This window comes from Numida meleagris, chromosome 13 (assembly GCF_002078875.1).
Source record: "Numida meleagris isolate 19003 breed g44 Domestic line chromosome 13, NumMel1.0, whole genome shotgun sequence".
Lineage (NCBI taxonomy): Eukaryota > Metazoa > Chordata > Aves > Galliformes > Numididae > Numida > Numida meleagris.
This window is the reverse complement of record NC_034421.1, coordinates 3,819,218-3,839,149: the sequence shown is the minus strand read 5'-3', so window position 1 is coordinate 3,839,149 and position 19,932 is coordinate 3,819,218. Positions and strand designations below refer to the sequence as shown.

Genomic DNA, 19,932 nt, shown 5'->3' with positions numbered 1-19,932 from the left:
TTTACCTAAGAGCTGCAGAATAAGCTATTATGGGGTCAAAGTTGAACTTCTGCTACTGCAATTTTTATGTCTAAGCACATTCTCTCTTTGCTTTAATTCATCCTAATGTACCTATGCCACATAATCCTACTTGAAAGTTGGAAGTTCTGTACTGCCACAGAATCAAGATCCTCTTTGGCTGCTCTCTGGCTGTGGTAAGGAACTATAAATAAGTAGTACGGGTGCAACGTCTAACTTAATATTTTCTGTCAATGTTATTTTGTTATGAACTAGCAGCTTCCTATCTTTTAATCACCTCTGTAGCAGATATTTTAGATACAAATGGAAAAGACAACCATACTTAAAAAATGGAAATGAATAGCTTGTTTGTGCAGTGATATTTACAAGTCTAAAGTACATCCAATGATCAGAAAAATGGTACTGCATTTGTATACATATGCCTACTGTATAGGAATTGCTAAGTCACCGCCTGAACTAATGACTGAGTACCTGGTGAAGGGACACAGCCAGCCCTGGGAGCACACGTGAGAGCAACTCACCTGTGTGAAAGGAACCAGGTTCCACCCCCTCCCTAAGCCTCATTCAAGGGCTGGCTGCCCCGAGGGAAACATCTCTACCTGGAGATCCCTCCTTTCAGAGTATATGGTGAGCCCTGATCCTTGGGATGGGTAAGAAATATTTTCATTCTTTAACTGGATTGTGACCATCACCTTTTTGGGGTAATTTAGAACTGGTTATCTGCTATTGCCTTTCCCCGCACTTTTGGAAATATATTCCAATAGACTAATTCTAACTTATACTGAAATACACATTAAATTCTATGTTTTGGATCTTAGTGAGCTTATTAGGGATGTGCACTTATGCAGTAAGTACCACGGCGCTCTGATCTCAGTTTCAAAATGTCATACATTCCTACTCAGATTTTCTCTGTTATTCTGAACTGTAAGTTTCTTAGTACTTGCACACCAACCGAGCTTGAGCTCTAGCCTTCACTTTTCGTTATCATTCCATGATCATGCATCTTGTCTCCTGCCCAGCTTCTGTCTGTTACTTTCTCAGCATCTTACATGGGTAGGAGCTGTCATCAGCTGCAAACTGCAATGGACTCTGCTGTTGCTAATCAAAACAACATTGCCATTTATCCCAAGCAAACTTCAAACCTTCCCTGATTAACAGGGCAATTAGAAATCTTAATTCTGGACTACCATGTATAACAATATAGAATACTATAGCATTATCTGCATTCTTATATCAATCTATACTGTAATTTCTTCCTGTAGCAGTAGGAGAAAATTTCCTTATTTCTTGTAATTATATTAAGAATAGAATTTAGCTTGCTCAGCTAAATACAAGTGCTATTACTACGGGGTCTGTCTGTCACATACCTACACGATATAACTTCTGAATTCACCAGGTAATTCAACAAAACTTAAAAGAAGCACAGGAGTAGCATAAATATTAAATTTCTATAAGGCTATGGAAATCAGCAATTGCATAGGGGAGATCCAGCTAATGTTGCCACGATGGAAAAGGCAGACAAATCTTGGCTGCTCTACACTTTGATGTTTGGCCAGCCATCTGCTGCCTATCAACAGAAACGTAGCTCTGATTAGCCACAGTGTGCTTTCTTGCTTGCCTAATGGAATGTGTTGAGGGAGTCAATGAGGTTCAGGGAACAAAGTGCATAATCACAAAAGAACAGTTTAACTATAAAACTTTCACATTCTCAGAAGTGAAAATGAAAGTTACATATGGAGTTTAAGATAGACCACATCCTTTTATTTCTACATCTTAATAAGAAGCTCAGATCCACTGAGCTTAGTACTCTTCAAGGATGGGTAGTATACCATACACAACATTTAACCAATGCTCGTTCTGCTCTCAGCATGCTATATCTGGTCTACAGTGTAGAGAAGAAAAGTACCTAGGGTAGCAGAAAAATACAAATCGAAATGACAAACTTTCTTTCAATTCTTAAAAAAAATCCCAATTTTTAATCAGTAGTATCTAAACAAATATCAAGCAATATGCCTGCTCTTTATTACAAGTATATATAAAACTTCAATGCCAGCAAAAAGCATTTTCGGTGCCTAAAAGATTCTACATTAGAAATTTTGTTTTGGAGTGCTAAGCACGTTCAACAAAGGAAATTCTCTCAGACATCTCATCCATTTAAAAAAAAAAGGTCTTAATTAAAAGCATTGTAAATGCACCAGTATTTACAAATGTGCTTTAAAGGAATTTTTGTCTACAATTAGAGTTAGAGAAGGCTATTTTATGGCTTCTACTTACTTGTATTCACTGGAGTAGTTGGTTATTTCACTGTCGTTGTGCAACCACTTATATTCCAAGGGCCAGCTGCCTTCAGCAAGGCACGTAAGTACAAGTCGATTTCCTTCCAAGTGTATCTGGGGCAAGCCTGGTTCTGTCTTGAAGTATGGAGCAACATCATCTGAAATGGAAATAAAACAGTTTTGTAAGTTAAGCGAGTACAGCACAAGACATCAGTTCATAGCTCGTTTTTTCCTCAAAATGAGCAATATAAAAACAACAACATGACTCAGTAGTAAAGACTTACACTATTATAACTAAGCTTGCTAAGAAACTTAATTCCCAAGTATACATGATCTTGATAACCTCAGTCTTTGTACATATTTAGAAGGAAAGTGCCTATTCAGCCAAGATTTTGTCCATGTTCAGTACTAACATGTACAGCATTGTCTACTGTGGTACACAGCAAACAGCTCTATTAATTTGTTTTGTGTTTTTTCTTTCCCCTTTCTCTGTGAGGCTTAAATCCACTCAAAACTTTTTTATTTTATTTTCTTAATAGAAAGCACAAGAGTAATCTTGGATAGGAATGATTATCACAGCAGGAGAAGTCTCAGGGTAAATGAAGAACGTGGATAGAAAAAAGAGTTTAGAACAGAAGATCTCAAAGAATTGCAAGATTAATGTGTTTTTCAATATTACTGCTAACCAAAATGCATTAAATTATATTACCCAAAACCACTAACAGATTTTGAATTAGGGTACTTCAATAATGTTCAAGGGTCACATGTAGTCTCAAACTTGTTCTCCTGTGGATCACAAACATTCAAAATACTCCAAGCAGCATAATTCTCAACTGCTAAATTGCCGTACCTCCACTAACAAGCAGATTTATTACAGTCTTAGACCTGTTGGGACGCACCCCTTAGTTGACTCTGGGAGATCAAGGCTTTCACACTTCACACCTCAAATTTCTGCTTGCAACTCTGTCAGAACCATAGATTGTTAATTTAAAAATTTACAAATACCTTCTGTCATTAAAGGAATGTGTATGTCTGTGTGTGTGAGTAAAAATACACAGGCTTGAGATTCGACGCAAAATACAGAATAACATTACAGGCTGCCCAGAGAGAATGTGAGGTCTCCTCCTTGGAGATGTTCCCAAAGGCACATGGATGTAGGCAAGGGCACACAGCTCTGGGTGGCCCTGCTGGGGTACGAGTGGGACCAGATGGACCCAGAGGTTCCTTCTCAACTCAGGCAGTCAGTGAATACTTTACATCAACATTACTGACTTCTGGGAGACTCCCAAGGGAGTTTTGAGACAGACTGCCAGGAAAGATGCCAGGCTACCTTGTGGAAAATACACTGGCAGAGAGGTGCACCTGTATTTAAGGGAAGGGGTTGTACCAGGAGTTTCCAAGTCCTACAGCACAGGGTTCCACTGCTGAGTTAAAATGAGTAGCGCTGAGTTCACTGAAAATAATTCTATCTACCTGCTCGTATCGTGAGGCTCATGGAGTGGGGTCATTAACAGCTCTTCCATGAAGGAAGCCGAGCCATTCACAGTCAGATCACAACAGAGCTGGTACCTGCACTATGAACCTCCATCCAGATAACTTGTCGGCACTCTTTTTCAGGTGTTTAAAGGAGGTAACAGGATAGCATCTTTCATTACTTCACTCTAAGTTATCCACTTACACCTCTCAGTTTACATTTTTCCAAGAGCAACTGATTTACTAGAAAGGCAGCCTGCTGCCCACAGTCCTGTCACTCAGCCATACCTCTCTCATTCAAAGAATCCCAAGGCAGTGATGCTGCAGCCCACTCAGAGCTTTCCCCCATTTAGAATACCACAATCAAGCTGGTATTACATGAAAATGGTTCTCAAAATTCAATCCAATTCTGTTAGAAGCTAAAATTTAATAGACCAACGGGAATATTTTGATAAAGAATATGCCATGCTTTATAAATTATCGCAGCTCTCTGGAAGATTTACTTAAAGCCTTGAAGTAATTTTATCTTCTAATCTTTTATTCCTGACTTCCTCATCAATCACATCCCATCAGTTTATCAAATTCAATTATGTAATCAGAGCTCACTAAATATTCACTGAAAGCAGAAATGAAAATAAAATAATGGGCTAGGATTCCATGAAGGAAGGCAGCAGTAAAGCTCTAACGACATCGGTATGGCACAGTGCAGCTCACTGTGCAGGTAGAAGATCAGTGTGGTATTCCACAAACTTCACCTACAGGGACAAGTTTGGGTGTTGCAGAGCATCACAGAGAAACTGGAAAATGAGCAGGAAAAATGAAAGCCATTTCAAAAAGGAAAGTTCAAATAAGGAGGAACTAGTTATGGGATAGAAGACAAAGTGCATCCTTCAATAGGCATGAGATACTTCAACTTTGATATAATATAGGAAGTCTCACTTAAGCCTAACTTTGGGCAAGCAACACTTTACAAGTCATAAGGCTCTCTTAACTTTTATTCTCTTGAAAAATGGAGCGAAAAGATAAGAAAAAACACATTTGAGTCCTAGAAACAAGTAATAAAAGAATGGAATTAGGACTGTTTAGCTAAAAGAGTTTCATGACTACAAAAATGCAAGCATTCACATTATATGCTATTGCTTTCCTCTGACTATGATGTGGGTTAACACTTCCAGCCTCTCTGGCTCTTCAGCTAGGCTGTATTAAAAATAAAAATAAACTGAGTTGCAAGGAGGAATAAAAGGATAAGATGAGTATCTGTTGGTACGTATATCCAGCTTCTACAATTTTTCCAGCAAGTCTGCTTACCAAACACTTACATCCTGACTGGTATCCTTAAAAAGAATGATGCAGATTTATTTTCATGAAAATCTTAAGAAAAAAACATGACTGAATGTCAAAATCATCTAGATATTTGCTCTAAAACCCATCTGCCTTGCTTTTGTGTGTCATTAAATGGAAAGTTGCATTATACTGCCAGGTTAGCCTGTCTATTTGCTTTCCTTGGTACGTGAAAAGCTTAGATGAATTTTATCTCAATATATATTTTCAAGACCCAATTCAACAATGCACATACACCTCTGTTTGGTTTAATGCTGACATTTAAAGAAAAATTTTTTTTGCAATGTGAAACTGTTACCAACTTTGGGCTTCTCCCCCAGCAGTTGAGGTACGTCACAAGAGCTGAGAGTTCTCGTTCTGTTCTCCCCAAAAACCATGTTCAGGCACAAACTGACAAATAAAAATCTATATTTGATCTTGAACCCCTCTACCCTACAGAGAATAGGGAAGTTCCCAGACTCCAGAGAAGTACCATATCATCTTCACCAGTGAAAAGCACTGCAACTGCCCCGTTACAATCTCAGCAATTTTTCCTCCAGAAATCCAAGTAAAATCACTTGTTCATATCCTGAGAAAATGAGTAAAAGTTCTAGAGACACTCAGAGGAAGATTTTAGTGAGTACAGAGAACATGGTAGCAGATCCTCACAGCCGTTGCTATTTGTCTTCATTAGATAAATCTATTCTCAAATCATTTTAGGTGAGCCAGTATCGAATATTAGAAGTAGATTAACCTGTTCATAAATCAAGTCAGAGGAAATACAGCTCAATCACTAATAAAGTTCATTTTACATCAATTTCCATCACTCGGTTTACCCAACAGGCATGATATTGAACACAAATTTTTGGCTGCAATCTTTTTCATTAAACTCCAGCAAAAATACAATTTGTTTATTAAAATGCACACCTATAGTGATTCCGCTATTTTAGAGTTTGGTCAAAGCATGATGCCCATTACCCTTTTTCATGCACGTGTCTAAATCCATGATCAACTGACAAAGAAGATATCTGAGCGATTTCCAGGAAAATGAGACTACAAACAGTCCATATAGAGGCATATGTAAGTCCAGAAATGCAACAATTAAGAAATGCATTTGCACTCATTATTGCAAGGAAAAGAGATGTGAACTATCGTAAGTTAGGTTAATGATAACTGCCACAAAAATAGCATCTTAGAAGATCTATGTTGTACATTACACAAAAGAAAAGTTAAAAAGGAAACTATCAGGAAGCTCAAACTGGAGACAGAATCTTTTCAGCAATCCGAGGAAAGTAAAAAGGTAGAACTATGGGCAGCAGAATCCCATCAAAAAGATTCCAGTTCAGCTGTGACATTCATAAGCCAGTGCTTCAGAGAGCACAAAATAATTGAGCATGAGCTGCTCTGTGCTGATTGACAGCTGATAACTGTAACCTTCTGGGGAATCACGGCCATTTTCTTCTTATTCATGGCTTGGATATGCAAAAGATTTTTCTTTTTCTTTTTGAACTGATCTTAATTCCTGACACGTATGCATGCATGTACTAGCTCTGGATCCAAGTTGTATTCTTTGATAGAAATAAACTTCAATAGCTTATATAACATATGTATTCGGAAAAATTACACAGTATATCTTGGGAAACGTACCAGCAAGTCAAACTGAACTCAGATATATTTGAGTCAATCTTCTTTTTATTTCAAACCTTCTAAAATGCATTCAAGTGTTGTGAAAGTTAGTATATGATCTATATGTAACTGTCAACGTCAAACAAGTTAGAGCGCCGAGTCACTTTAACCGTATCGATTTGCAGGAAGGCTATTTTACCCAAAATATTGGTATTTGAGATTCAGATTTTCTTGGTTGGAAGTGTGACATAAATCACTAAATACAACAATTAAATTAAAATTGCACTGTAGTACCTCATGCTAAGCCTGGATTTGAAAGGACTGATGCATCACAGTGAATATTTCATTAAAGCATCAGGTTATTTATCAAATATACTGCCATGGTTCAGAATTTTCACACAGTAATTTAAAGCATTCTCTTAAAGAGGATTTCCTGAACTTTTATCAGAGACAATATCTGATTTCATATAATGCTGAAGCATGTGTATTTAAATCAGTGTTTAAATAATCAGTTTCATAAAGTCAACTAAATGAGCCCACGTGGTCCTTTTTTGTTCTGCTACAGACAAGGAAGATAATCTACTTGTTGAACACGTCTGCTATCATCTCTAAATGCAAGTAACTGCTGAGGTTGATGGATGGCGCTTTTAAAGGTTTAATTGGGGATGGAATTAAATTGTTTTAGGACTCAGCAAGTTCTTTGAGGGAACCTGCATATTTCTAGAATAAGTGACATTTATTTCTTTTAAATGTACAGTCAATGGAAGACAAGATTTCAATAGGTAACTTTTTTTCATCTTGAATAGGTCAAATAACTAATTGGCTTGTCAGTTATTGGATAATTGCCAATCATTTGTTTGATTTGGATAGAAGAAATATTGAAGTTAAGATTACATACCTGTTGCACGCTATCCCAATAGGAAAACTAAACATTCTGTAATGTATAGATATGATTAGCTTTCAACAGTTCAGTAGAATAGGAGTCCCACGTGGCAAGGATAAGTGTTTCATACTGATGGTTAAGTTGATTTCATTAAAAGCTCACTTTTCCTTTTTTTTTTTTTTAAACTTCAAGCAGTGGTTCTCTCTTTTAGGGTTCCCCTTTTATAACTGCAAATTCCATTTTGCTTTTGAATTCCTCATTTCTTAAACAGATCACGCATTTTACCAATATCGTGATGGTTACATGGGTTGTTTAAAAGAACAAACACGACAATTCCCTCAAACTTGTGCAATACTAAGGTACACACTAAGAAATGCATTGCTTCAGGAAAACTTGCCTTGTTTTAAGGCACAAGCATTTCATGGCTTATTTTTCTGCCTTCTTCCATTTTTCCCTACAAACTGCTGAAGAAACAGCAAAAAGAGCTCAGCATAACATGCAAATAGAAGACAAGCAAAGCCCAGAGCAGTTTTTTGACAATTAAAAAAAGAATATCCTACTATCACTTGTTGCCTAAAGCTCTTTAAACATAACCTCTTGTGTTCATAAAACCTGCTCCCTAACACTGTCATCTATTTAAAGACAATTCTTTCCATCACTGCAGACTTCTTGAAGATATCTTTTCCCTTTACGAGAAACAACCTTTTGGGGCTTGCAGTGTTTGAGCAGAAGCAGGACTGAAAGGAGGAGTGCCCACAGAAGCACAAAAGGAGAGACCTGGATTCCGACAGAAAACATCACACTCAATAACATCATTCTGTTTCAAATTCTGCATGACACACTCTTGGTTATCCCCAGTGAGAAAAATTTTCCCACATGCAATTGTATAGTGTTTTTCTTAACATTGATTTCTTTAACAGACCAGACAAGAATGAGCCGATACCATTTCAACTGAGCCTGAAGCAGCACCTGCTATACTAACCCACAGTCCTGCTTTCCCAATTTAACTTCTGTACCTCACTTTTTAGTTTCTCTTTCTAGCCTCCTGTAATATTGGAGTCAGGACATGGAAAAAGAGGGCTTTTTGTATCAGAAGGCAATGACAACAGATCATAGAACGACAGAGCTATATGACTAAAAATCAAGAAACAACAGATTATTTTCTTAAATTACACAAAGTGAAATTCATTCTTTGAAAATCCTGTAGAATTATTCTTGGGAAACATTTGTAAGCATATCTCGAAGTCAGAAAGTTTCTAAGAGGAAAAAGCACCACAGCATAACTAAGCAGGTAAATTAAAGGAGAACCCATCAAGTATTAAAGCCAAACAAAAAAGTTCCAGAGAAATCTACAACTTCTCTCGGCTGAATTGGTATCAAAGCATAACCTCCATTCTTTTTGTACTCTCTGAACACTTAGTGATGTTTACAGAGACTTGCAGAGCTCTCAAGGAAATAAGATGTTACAGTTTAAATCTCGGCACACAGCAGGAGGAAGGCAAAGACTGCCTTACAGAAAGAGAATCCGAGTAGTGCAGGATTTCCTTCACCACCTAGCTGCAACTGAAGCTACTGCTGCTACTAGACAGCCTACACTCTCCAGCAGTTGTAGGGCCAACTCCAATCGCACTGGTATCTACGTAGATCCACTGAATATTCTAACGGATGGCAAGATGAGACCCTACAGACAAATTAGCAGATAAGATAAATTATAAACATGCATTCTACAACTTTGTCTTTGGTATAAGAGTTATTCTGAGTAGCTTTTGTGGAAGATTAATTAAATGCAAATAGTACACAGACGATCAGGGGCTGGGAGGACCAGCACAGAATCACGTGTGCAACAGCAGGAGACGATGGCACAGTGAAGGCACGGCCAGGCTTGGAAAGGCACACAAGGTCACCTACATATTATTTCAAGGAGAAAATTATTTCTAAATGGCAAAGTGGCCATGAATAACCATAAAAGATATAAACACACATCTCTCCTGATGAAGGAGAGAGAAGGGGAAATGATTTGCGTACAAACCTTTGTTCAACCACAACACCCACTCCTTACAGCTATTGTTATTTTGTTTACACGTAGCTTCTAATTTTTGTTTTTGCCCTTTAAACTTGAAAATGTAAATAGGCCTCTAAATTGGATACAGCCTGTCTCAACAAACTCAATTCAAAGGACCTCAATGGTGCTACTGAATTCAAGGGTGGTAAGCACACGATCATATGCCATAGCAAACACACGAGATTGTTGAAACTCAGCATCACAGAAGCCGAATTAGGGCAAAAATGCAATCAAAGCGGTGCCCAGAGTTCACAGAACTCAATTCAAGTATTCCCATCACATTAAACTAACTGTGCACCAGGCACCCGCTTAGTGCTCGAGTCAGGACCAGCAGTGCACAGACATCTCCGCAGAGCTCTGAGCACCTCACCACACAGGTTCTGCAGACAGGTGGCTAATGCTTGTAGCACGCAAACAAGGAGACACAGCTTTGCACACTTCCATGAAGGAGAGCAGGCACCAATTAAAGGCCAGATCAAAGGCGCTTTGAAAACTTGACATAAATTGGCTACCTTAATTTTCCCTAATAGCATCGCTTATTTCTGCATCTTTTGCACTAAATCCTTTCAGAACTATCCAGGTGGAATCCTTTCACTACCTCAGGGATAATACACGTATCTAAAGACTATAGAATTATTTTCAGCAATACTGACAAAACATGTAATTTCTCCTTGTCAGAAGTTAGAAGAAACCTTTCACTGTTCTTGCAAACGTAACTCAGCTTGACACTTCTGAAGGCAAAAAAAAAAAAACAGCAGTTTATTAATCTGGATATTTTATTAAATTTTCTTTTGGGGTTATAAATAAGCAGCAAGTTAATACCATTTTCAACTTCTGACAGTTGTAATGTTAATTACATGTACTGTATTTTATAAATCAATACTTTATGTAAGAAGTGTTACTTAACTTGCCAAGCGTAGCAATAGATCAATGCATTTACTGTTCTTGCTAACATTGATGGATGACATACATCAAAAGGATATGTAAAGGAAAAGTAAGAGATTTATTTGTAAGTTAGACAGGGTTAAACCCCAGTTAGGCAGAGAGGGAGTTTAAATAGTGTTTTGAAAACAATGTCATAGCTTTATTAAGGTTTGCGATGATGTGAATGACTTGTACCTCCCAAACTTCATGTGTGAGTATATATATATATATATATATATATATTTTTTTTACACTTAACCACCACACTCCTGTGTTAGTTACACAGTAACTCTATCTATACATAATACTAGATGATAATAAATCAAGCATAATTGATAATTCCTTTACTATTGGCAAACACACTATAGTCAATGTGCTTAAAATTTTAAAGGACATACAAGTAAGATTTGCATTCTAAACCCAACTTAAAGACATCATCCACTGCACAATGAACAATATGAAAAGAATTTACTCAGTTAAAAATCATTCTAAGAGCTTGTATGACTGGATCCAAACATCACTAATGGATATACAGCTCAGTGTGATTAATATTCATTATTTATTTGTACCATTTGTAGAGAACATATTAAGTATGTTAAAATAAGGAAGTATCATAGAGCTAAAAGCTATGTAACAATAGCACATCAATTAAATATTAAAACGCATTATCAGAGGTGTGTGTATACACAGAATGTATAATTCTGTACTGAAGTAGGAGGAAAATTTGTTTTTCTTCTGTCATGGGTAGATTTTTTCAGGAAAAAATGAATGACTACTCAATACATTATGTCAAAATCACAGATCAGAGGAAAACACCCTTTTACATAAGATATTATCAAAACCTCCTCTTACAATACATGGCTTTCAAAGCTACAAAAAGTTAAGGTATGTGAACTTGAAGTGTTACCCTTTGGAACTAATTCCTGTGTTTGTTATATTTTAGTGCAATTTATCTGAGTAGAAAATAAAAAGACATCTCTGTATCATATCATCACATCACGAATCTAAGCACAAGCAGACTGTATTTGTTCTATTACTCTGCACAACAGTCACAAGCAATGACCACCATTTATTTCCTAGTTGTGTTAGCATGTTTGCTAACAATTAACAAAAAGGAAGAGCTGAAAAAATAGCAGACAGGCAAAGACAAAGAAAAAGGAGCATTTAGAAATCTTTCCATTAGGCAGATTGGAAAAAGATTGAACTATTTAACAAACTCCTTTAAAGTAGAAGAAATGAAACTATTTAGTCCACAAACCATAGCATCTCTCGGAGAGCAGTGAAGTACCTGTAATGAGACTGCCAATTAATTGGAGAGAAGTCAGGAGATTGTCCTCGTAGCTCAAGTATTTTGTCTCAAATAATCTGCCAAATTATGTCCCTTCATAAAAATCATTCTTTTAATTGTTCAAATTAGCACGGGTATAAAAGAGCCTGGATTGAGTGCTGTCAGGAAAGCTTGTTTTTCTAAGGTGAACAGGAAGGTGCGCAAGCCCCCAGTCACCACAGTGAGATGAGAACATCTTATCTGATGGAAAAGTGCCAGATCTGCACCTTCCAGCTGTCTGTCCTGCTTGAAGGTAGGAGGCAGAAGAGGACTGGCCGAAGGGAGGAACCTCTGCAGAAGCACAGCACAGAGCCTGGTCACGTCTCAGAAGCGCATACAAGTTGCCAAAGAAGAGAACCACTACCAGAATCCTACGTTACACCAATTATATCCCATCATTAACTTACTCTTGTTCAATCCAACTCAGAAGCACCCAGCCAAATGAAGAGTCAACCTGTGCTCTTTGCTTTGAACCTGCACCTCCTGCCAGTAGTGAAGACATATATTTGAGAGGAAGATGGCGAAAGCCTGAATCTTGATTCACGGAAACCCGCGTACCCTGTAGGAGGTGAGCCCTGGGCAGGTTTACAAGCTCTGTGGAGCTGCTCGCTGGGAAGCAATCTGCTGCCTTCGCTCCCTGTAGGATTTCACAAGTCCCTCCAGTCATCTGCTCTTGCTGCACACACTCCCATACATCACTGTGCTGACAATCTAGAATCTGGACCAGATGGATGTATAACCCAAAACAGAGTTGTTTGTTAAATCTAAAAGCTATTAATCAAAACAATTTCCTTTATTAAACTCCGTGGGAGAAAGGGACAAATATATAGCTGCTATAATACACACGCTTACTGGGAGTGCATCATAGCACAATGCAGCCCCAGGTTATCGTCACCAGGCTCCACCAGAGAAAAGTCTGGCTAAGAATGTTCTTCCTAAAAAAGCAGATTAGTGCAGGACAAAGAAAGGAGGAAAGGGCATCTAAATGCTTTCCTTTAGTAGATAAGGTATGTTATTTTTTTTCCCCTACAGAGAAAATAATTACATTCTTTGAAAGGACTGGCAGCTTCAGTTATTTTTAAACAAAGAACAGCTCTGTGCCTAACACGCGCACTAACTTGTTTTAGGAAAGCAACGGCTGACACTAGATCAACAACATTAACTTCAGCTTTCACCAGGCACCTAATGCCAACCCAGCTGGAAAACTACCTGGGCTATTTGAGGTTTAAGAGTCACAAATAACACTTTGCTCTCCCTCTTCTGCCTCTGTAACTCTTCACATGCTCCTTCTCTACAGTGCTAAAAACATCAATACAAATTCTCTGGTTTTCTAATATAATACTTCACAATACAATTATTTACATATAGCAGACAGGAAAACATTCCAATTTTAATAAGAGAGAAAAATCTTCTATAAAAAAATTAGAGTAATGCAGTCCTCTAGAAATACCTGGAAAATTGTTAATTAACTCTCTAACAGGGACTTCTGAGAGTAAGGAAAACTGTGGCTACTGTGCACCAGCCTTAACCACACCTCTGAGACTAACAATTCCGGAGGAGGCCACTGAATTAGATGATGATTGTAATCCCATAGAGACACTCTGATACAGATTTTCTTGCAAAGAAAGCTCCTTCTACATACTGAACTGAGGCAGAAATGAAAGCATTGCAAGCAATGAGGGGAGCGGCATCATCCTGGGCCCTTCCCTCCCTTCAACAAGGACAGCACGAGTGATGTTCCTGCTCTTATTATTAAAAGAATGAGCAACTGAATTGCAAATATATATACAGAATAGGTTTCCCCCAAATTATTTAACTTTCTGCTGTATATTCTAACCACCCTACATTCAGTATTTCAAGAGATTGTCACAAATACTTACTCAAACATTTTTCAGAATTAGCACTTCCATGACACAGTTTATGCCAATGTCTGTTATTAGCATTGATTTTAGATGGCTTGTTGGCAGAGTAGATCTTCTGAAATACATGCTCAACCAGAAACAGTGCCTGACTGAAATGCTAGCACATTATTACTGGCTCATTAAGAAGCAAATTAGTTGTTTTTCTATTTGTTTAGCAATACTCAACAGGTACTTATTTTGAAACGGTTTTAATGTGGAAACATTAAATTAACATGTTCCGTGCTTATAGGAAACATTTATTGGACAAAGGCCAATCCCACCAGCCTCACATCAGAAATGATCATTTCTAAATTAAAGCAACACACACTAAATTACTTCTCTGCATGTGCTTCTTGCCAGCTCGCTGGATCCACCAGAAGCTGATGAATTCTACTCTCCTACTTCACGTTTACGATGTACCTCAAATACAATTATAAAAATAAATATAAATTGTACACATAGCAAGAAAAAAGAATGACTTCCTACTCCACATACGCAACCAAATCCTGAAATTTGTATATGCAGAAGTTTGACAACTTCAGTTATATTAGTAAACATTCAAGCTAAATTAGCTTTAACATTTTTTTTAGTTTTGTCTTTTGGCTTTTAGTTTATACCAGCCTAGGAGTAAACAGAAAAGTACAATAGTGACAAAACAATGAAGCACTAAAAATAATATGATGATGGATTAAAATATATTGTTTTCACTTGGAGTCAATAGGGCAAGCGCTTTCTAAAAATTGTTTCCCTTTGACAAAATCAGTATAATACTTGCTGGTACAAGCAATGAAAAAAACTCACATAAAACACTTCCAATTTTGCTTTCCATTTTAATGGCTGCAGGCAAAATTCAGAATACATTTGTCAAGTTGATATTATCAACACAACAGGGGCATGCCTGACTTGTTCTACATTTGTTCTCAAAGTTCACTTTTAGAGGCCATCAGCCAAGAAGGGAGAACACAGGAAACCAAAATCATTCATACTAGACAGACACAGAAACATGCTTTCAAATATTTAAAACTTTCAGTAAATATTATCACATATTCTTTGCAAGGCATCAATCACATTTGTCTTTAACGTTAAATACAAAACTCCAACCAGTCTGGAAATTAGAGGTGATGCACACTCTCTCTTTGCTCACAGTTTAATGAGACATCCTAGTCTGATCTGTGACAACTAGTGCCAACATCTTCAGCTTTCTTCCTGACATCTGAAATTGATTTCAAAGACAGATCTTTGAGAAAGCAAGGATACTACAGGAAAGGAGGGAAGAGCGTTCTAAGAGAAAATCGAATGTATAGTCCTCGCCTTTTTTCCCCTTTGGTACTTAAAAATCGTTTGCATCATTAAATAATAAGAAGGAAAATTCCATTAAAAATTCTTCAGTGCATCTAAACATTATTCTTGTGCCTTTGAAATGGATACCAGAGAAACAAAAAAACAACACTTCACTATTATATTATTCCTGATCTATTTTTGTTCCATTTAATAATACCTGGACAAGGTTTTTTCCATATACTTAATGAAAGCTTATTCATTCAAGAAAATACATGCCTTTATGCATCTACTTTTTCTTATTTTGTAGATTTCTCCTTTTCTAGCCTAAAATATATATAGAAAGAACAAATACATTATAGAGACCAAGAAGGAATCCATGAATTGTGTACTTCTGTGACTCACTTGTAGATTTAATGAATGTATTGTTAATATGACAACACTGATAAAAATGATATTCATCAAATATTCATCAAATTATTTAAATGTAAAAAAGTAAATAAGTTGCCAAACCCCTAACATTGAGGCTCTGCATTAAGAACCACTACAGAACACTGATGTTGTACCAGGAATTGCAGTACCATTTAAGAAAGTTCAAAGATAACATAGAATGGGTTCTGGCTGCTTATTTTTTAACGAGGGTACAATGATACCAATGCAAGAAGCTTCACTTTGGCACCAATACTACGCTTGTAAGAGAGGAATTTCAACAGCTGTCCTGTACAGATGGTTGCTTTTACTTACAAAGCTTTGAACTGAAAAAAGATTAGATCTATGGGTGAGGGACCTTTACCTTGTTGCTTTGCTCTCATAGTTGGCAGAGAAAAAAAAAAAAAAACGCAAAGAGACTACAATAAACTTCTTGTTTACGTTATGCTTAGAGTATTTCTTAAAGGTACAAAAACAGATGTTTATTTGACTTCAGCAGTATGCTGTTTCCATTAGAAGCCCTGGAATTCTTTTGTGGAAAAAAATAAAAAATAAATCAGAAAATTCTGCTTTCCTGAATTCCCACCAGAATGTCCTGTATTACAAAAAAAAAGAAAGATAACAATAACGAGCAAATACAAATTACACAGAGGAAAAGAATCTGAGTCAAAGTGAGTCAGAAGCAGCCAGTATAAAAGCAGAACGCCACATTGCATGACTAAAGGTATATGCCTTGGTTCCAAGTTAATTAATCTTACTTTTCTTCAGAAGTTGAAAGGTTTGAAAGAGTCATTTCCCCCAAAAAATATAAGATTTGTTTTTCTTTAAAACAAGGAATAATAACAAAGCATTCCATTTTGCTGCACTGACATAGACAAGCAGCAATACACATTGAAAATGTGTCAGGTTCACAGGACACAGAAACTACTTTGCACCTTTGACCTGAGTTTTCACTTCTGAAATCTGTTTCCATACCGACTTTACAAAGATTCCTTGGTTTACCACAACCATTTACTGCAAATCATTGCCCGATGATAGCAGGTATACATGTCACACTTTTTCTTGATCCTTAAAATAGGATATCAGTAAAGATAGATGAAGGAACTAGGAAGTCCTCAGGAGCTTCCAGCACTTCACTTCTAATGAGCACTCCTATTGTACAGCACAGTTCAAAAGAAACATTAATTAATTCTATTCTGGCAGCTATATACTACTTGAAAGCCAAAACGGATGGAATTCATAGAGTTGTAAGGTGAAAATTTATTTAAAGTTGTACACGAGAATTTGAAAGCTCCAAATCCTCTCAATAGATTTAAAACTAAAACCAATCTTTTGATCTCAACTGTGTTCATACAAGAGCTTTTCATAAAGACAAGTGAAACAATAAAACACTACTCAAACCCAAAGGAACAGAGTTCTAGGAGTCAAGGAAGTTAAAATATTTGTATATTCTTTGGAATGGTAAACTTTTCCTGGAAACTAAGATCCATGTGTTCCTCATCCTTGCAGAGAAAACAAATTAAAACATAGCCAACAAGCTGAAAGGAAAAGGGCAAAAGCTTTAAAACACAGCGTACTTCTCAGACTCAGGGTGGGTCAAGATATTAGAACAACTGATTTTAACTATAAAATACGAGAGGCACATTAGCAATTTTTCTTTTAATTCATGATTACATCTCTCCTAAGTAGACTCACAACCGATTATTTTCATGGTAACTATTGCAGAAGGCCAGGTACTGGCTCTTTCCTTCTATAAAACCCAGTTCAAGGGCTCTGTGGCATCAATCTGTTGACAAATGTTCTTGATATCATCACAAGTTACAGTTGCATCGTCATGAATATCATGGAGGATACAAATCTCAACATACCACATTTCTTCTCCCATCTCTCATTTCAGATAATCTGATGGTGAATCTTCCTAAACATTGCTAAAGACTCTGTACAAATATTATTTAAAAACCTGAATTAAGGTAGCAATCAAAATTCCCTTGCCCTCCTTGTTCGTAGAAACAGAATAACAGAATCATAAAATGGTTGGCTTGTTCAGTGAAGGAATACTGCATCAATGGATCCCTCTGATCTACTTGTAGCTCAGTCACGCCTCCTGTGATGCCACTGAGTTTTCAGGTACTAGCTATCACCAATTTGCCATCTGTTTGGGTCTGGGTTCTTTTCCCCTCTCCCTACATCCACTACAGCTGCAGGGAGCTGCGGTGCCCGTTCCTTTCTCCCTCGAATTCACCTTCAAATACATTCTTGAAAGAAAAGTTTCCAAAGTGACTATAGTTGTTTCCAAGTTAGAGCCACAATTGCAGGTTTAAAAAGTTCATTTCTTTAACCCTGCTTGCAAAGTAAACTTTCCTCCTCCTTATCTCTTCTTGCTACCCAAATAATAGATGAGAGTCATCAGCTCTCTCATGCTGATTCATTCTTAGCTTTCACAGTGCAGGTGCTAGTTGTCAGAAGAGCTATGCCGGCTGAATTTTCCATATGGAATCCAACAGCTGGAGTTCATTCATTAGAACAAGCAAGAAGTCCTGGCATAAATTAAAGAGAGCAGAACAACACAGTGACAAACACTACTTCCTGTATCTCAAGTACAACATTAAAAAGTATTGTAAAGAAATCACACTGTTTTGGGAGCTAGCGAATTAGTCAAGTCTAGTTACCTATGGACATGCTTGTGCCTAAGTCGTCCCTTCATTTTCAGATTCCAGTAGCCCCAAAGTCTTTCCCCTTACTCATGACTCCCCAGGTATTGTTACTCCAGTCCCACACGTAACACCAGGTACACTCCATACCCTCTATCTTCACTCTTCATTAGATCTGCAGATAGCTGTCTCCCCCCAGAAGCCATTCCACTGACACCATCAGCCTATAGAAGTCAGGAGCTGTGTCTTGCTTCCTTCAAGGCATAGGATAAAGTAACAAAGGAGCCAGACCAAACTTTATTTGAAATGCCCAACTAATAAAAATCCTCCTCAAATAACGACAGTGTTACCAGCCTTCAGACAGGTTCTGACCATTAGTGTAATACTCCTCTTGACATAAAGCCAGCGGACACGGCTCACCCTCATTCTGCACCTCATTCCCGTACTATGGGTGGCCACGACATTCCATTAATTACAAAACACAGAAGAAACCAAAAGGAGTGCATTCAAGGTGCTGTAAGTTGTAGAACCGAAGCTTTGATTGGTTCTTTCCATATTCACATTTTGTGTACAGAAAGTTATTAGGAGCTTCATGTAATTTTTTAGTTACTATTTTCTCTCTTAGATGTGTCAAACCACTCCGTTTTTTATATCTGCATTGACATGAACATTATTCCTCACCTTTAGCCTATGATACAGTATTTTGTAACATTGGTGAACCTATGAATAGTCCTTACTCTCTAGCAGAAACCTAGGATTAAATTCTCTAAATCAAATATGCCAGTATTACACCAACATATACACATGATGGAATGTACCCTTATTGTACTCATTGTAGTTAATCATTTTTGATTTTTAAAGAGAATAAAAATAGTCTTAAAGAAGATGTCAGGACCTCAGACAAATTTTCCTGACTCTATGTTATTCTCAAGCTAATCAAATTATTTAACTTCATTATTAACTAAGCTATCAACTTTAACAGCTCTTTCAAATTAACTATTATGGGAACTTTTATCCTTAAAATAATCAGCTTTCTGCTCGTAACATTTAAACCTACCCTGTAAAACTTCGGAAATGATTTTCAGATAAGCTACTTGCAAGCTTCAAACTTTCTCATTGGTATTTTTTAATCAAACTTTAAATTAATGTCAAGGATTTTCCTAAAATTTTATTGTTTCATATAATAGCATGGCATTCTTTTCATAGTTCATTGCTTCAATCTACTTGAACAAAATATTTCTTTTCACAAGTTTAACTATTATCAAAGTAATGAGAAAATCTACTCCAATATTTAATTTCAAAAGGGCAAGCAACCTAGAATAAGGAAGCTTATTAAAAGAGTGAGGAAATGTTAAGCAGCAGAGTAGAGAAGGTAAGAAGGGGTCCTTCAAAAATTTGAAGTCCAAATGATAGAAGGAAAAAAACCACAAAGCCCTGTGTGGTGAAAGTGAAAACAGTGAGGATGTCCCAAAAAAGTTTCAAGAACAACTTCAAAAGAAAAACAAAACAACCGCAAATACGGTAAATTTCACTCTGTAATCATGTTCCAAAGGAATAGCTCACCAAAGGCCATAGTAGAAAAGGTAAATAAATACTGTACATCCATATTAACCATGTAAGAGCCTAGAAGCTTCTGTTGCTACATCTTTTTGTGTCAACGGTTTACGGGTGTTCGGCCTGGTTCCATGAGGAATGGGGTGGGGGACCCACGGACCCATGCCCCAGGAAAGGGAAAAGGGATGTTATGATGTGGAATACCAATAA

General features: G+C 37.1%; 1 protein-coding gene across 9 annotated transcripts in view; it reads right to left on the bottom strand.

Moving 5' to 3' along the window:
- Positions 1–19,932, bottom strand: part of SDK1 (sidekick cell adhesion molecule 1) — a 367,601-nt gene that overhangs the window by 268,176 nt on the left and 79,493 nt on the right. For all 9 annotated transcript variants that reach the window (XM_021412024.1, XM_021412018.1, XM_021412020.1 and 6 more), the window contains one exon: positions 2,293–2,452. In XM_021412024.1, coding sequence (XP_021267699.1) covers positions 2,293–2,452 — 160 coding nt within the window. The remainder of the gene's footprint in view (positions 1–2,292; positions 2,453–19,932) is intronic.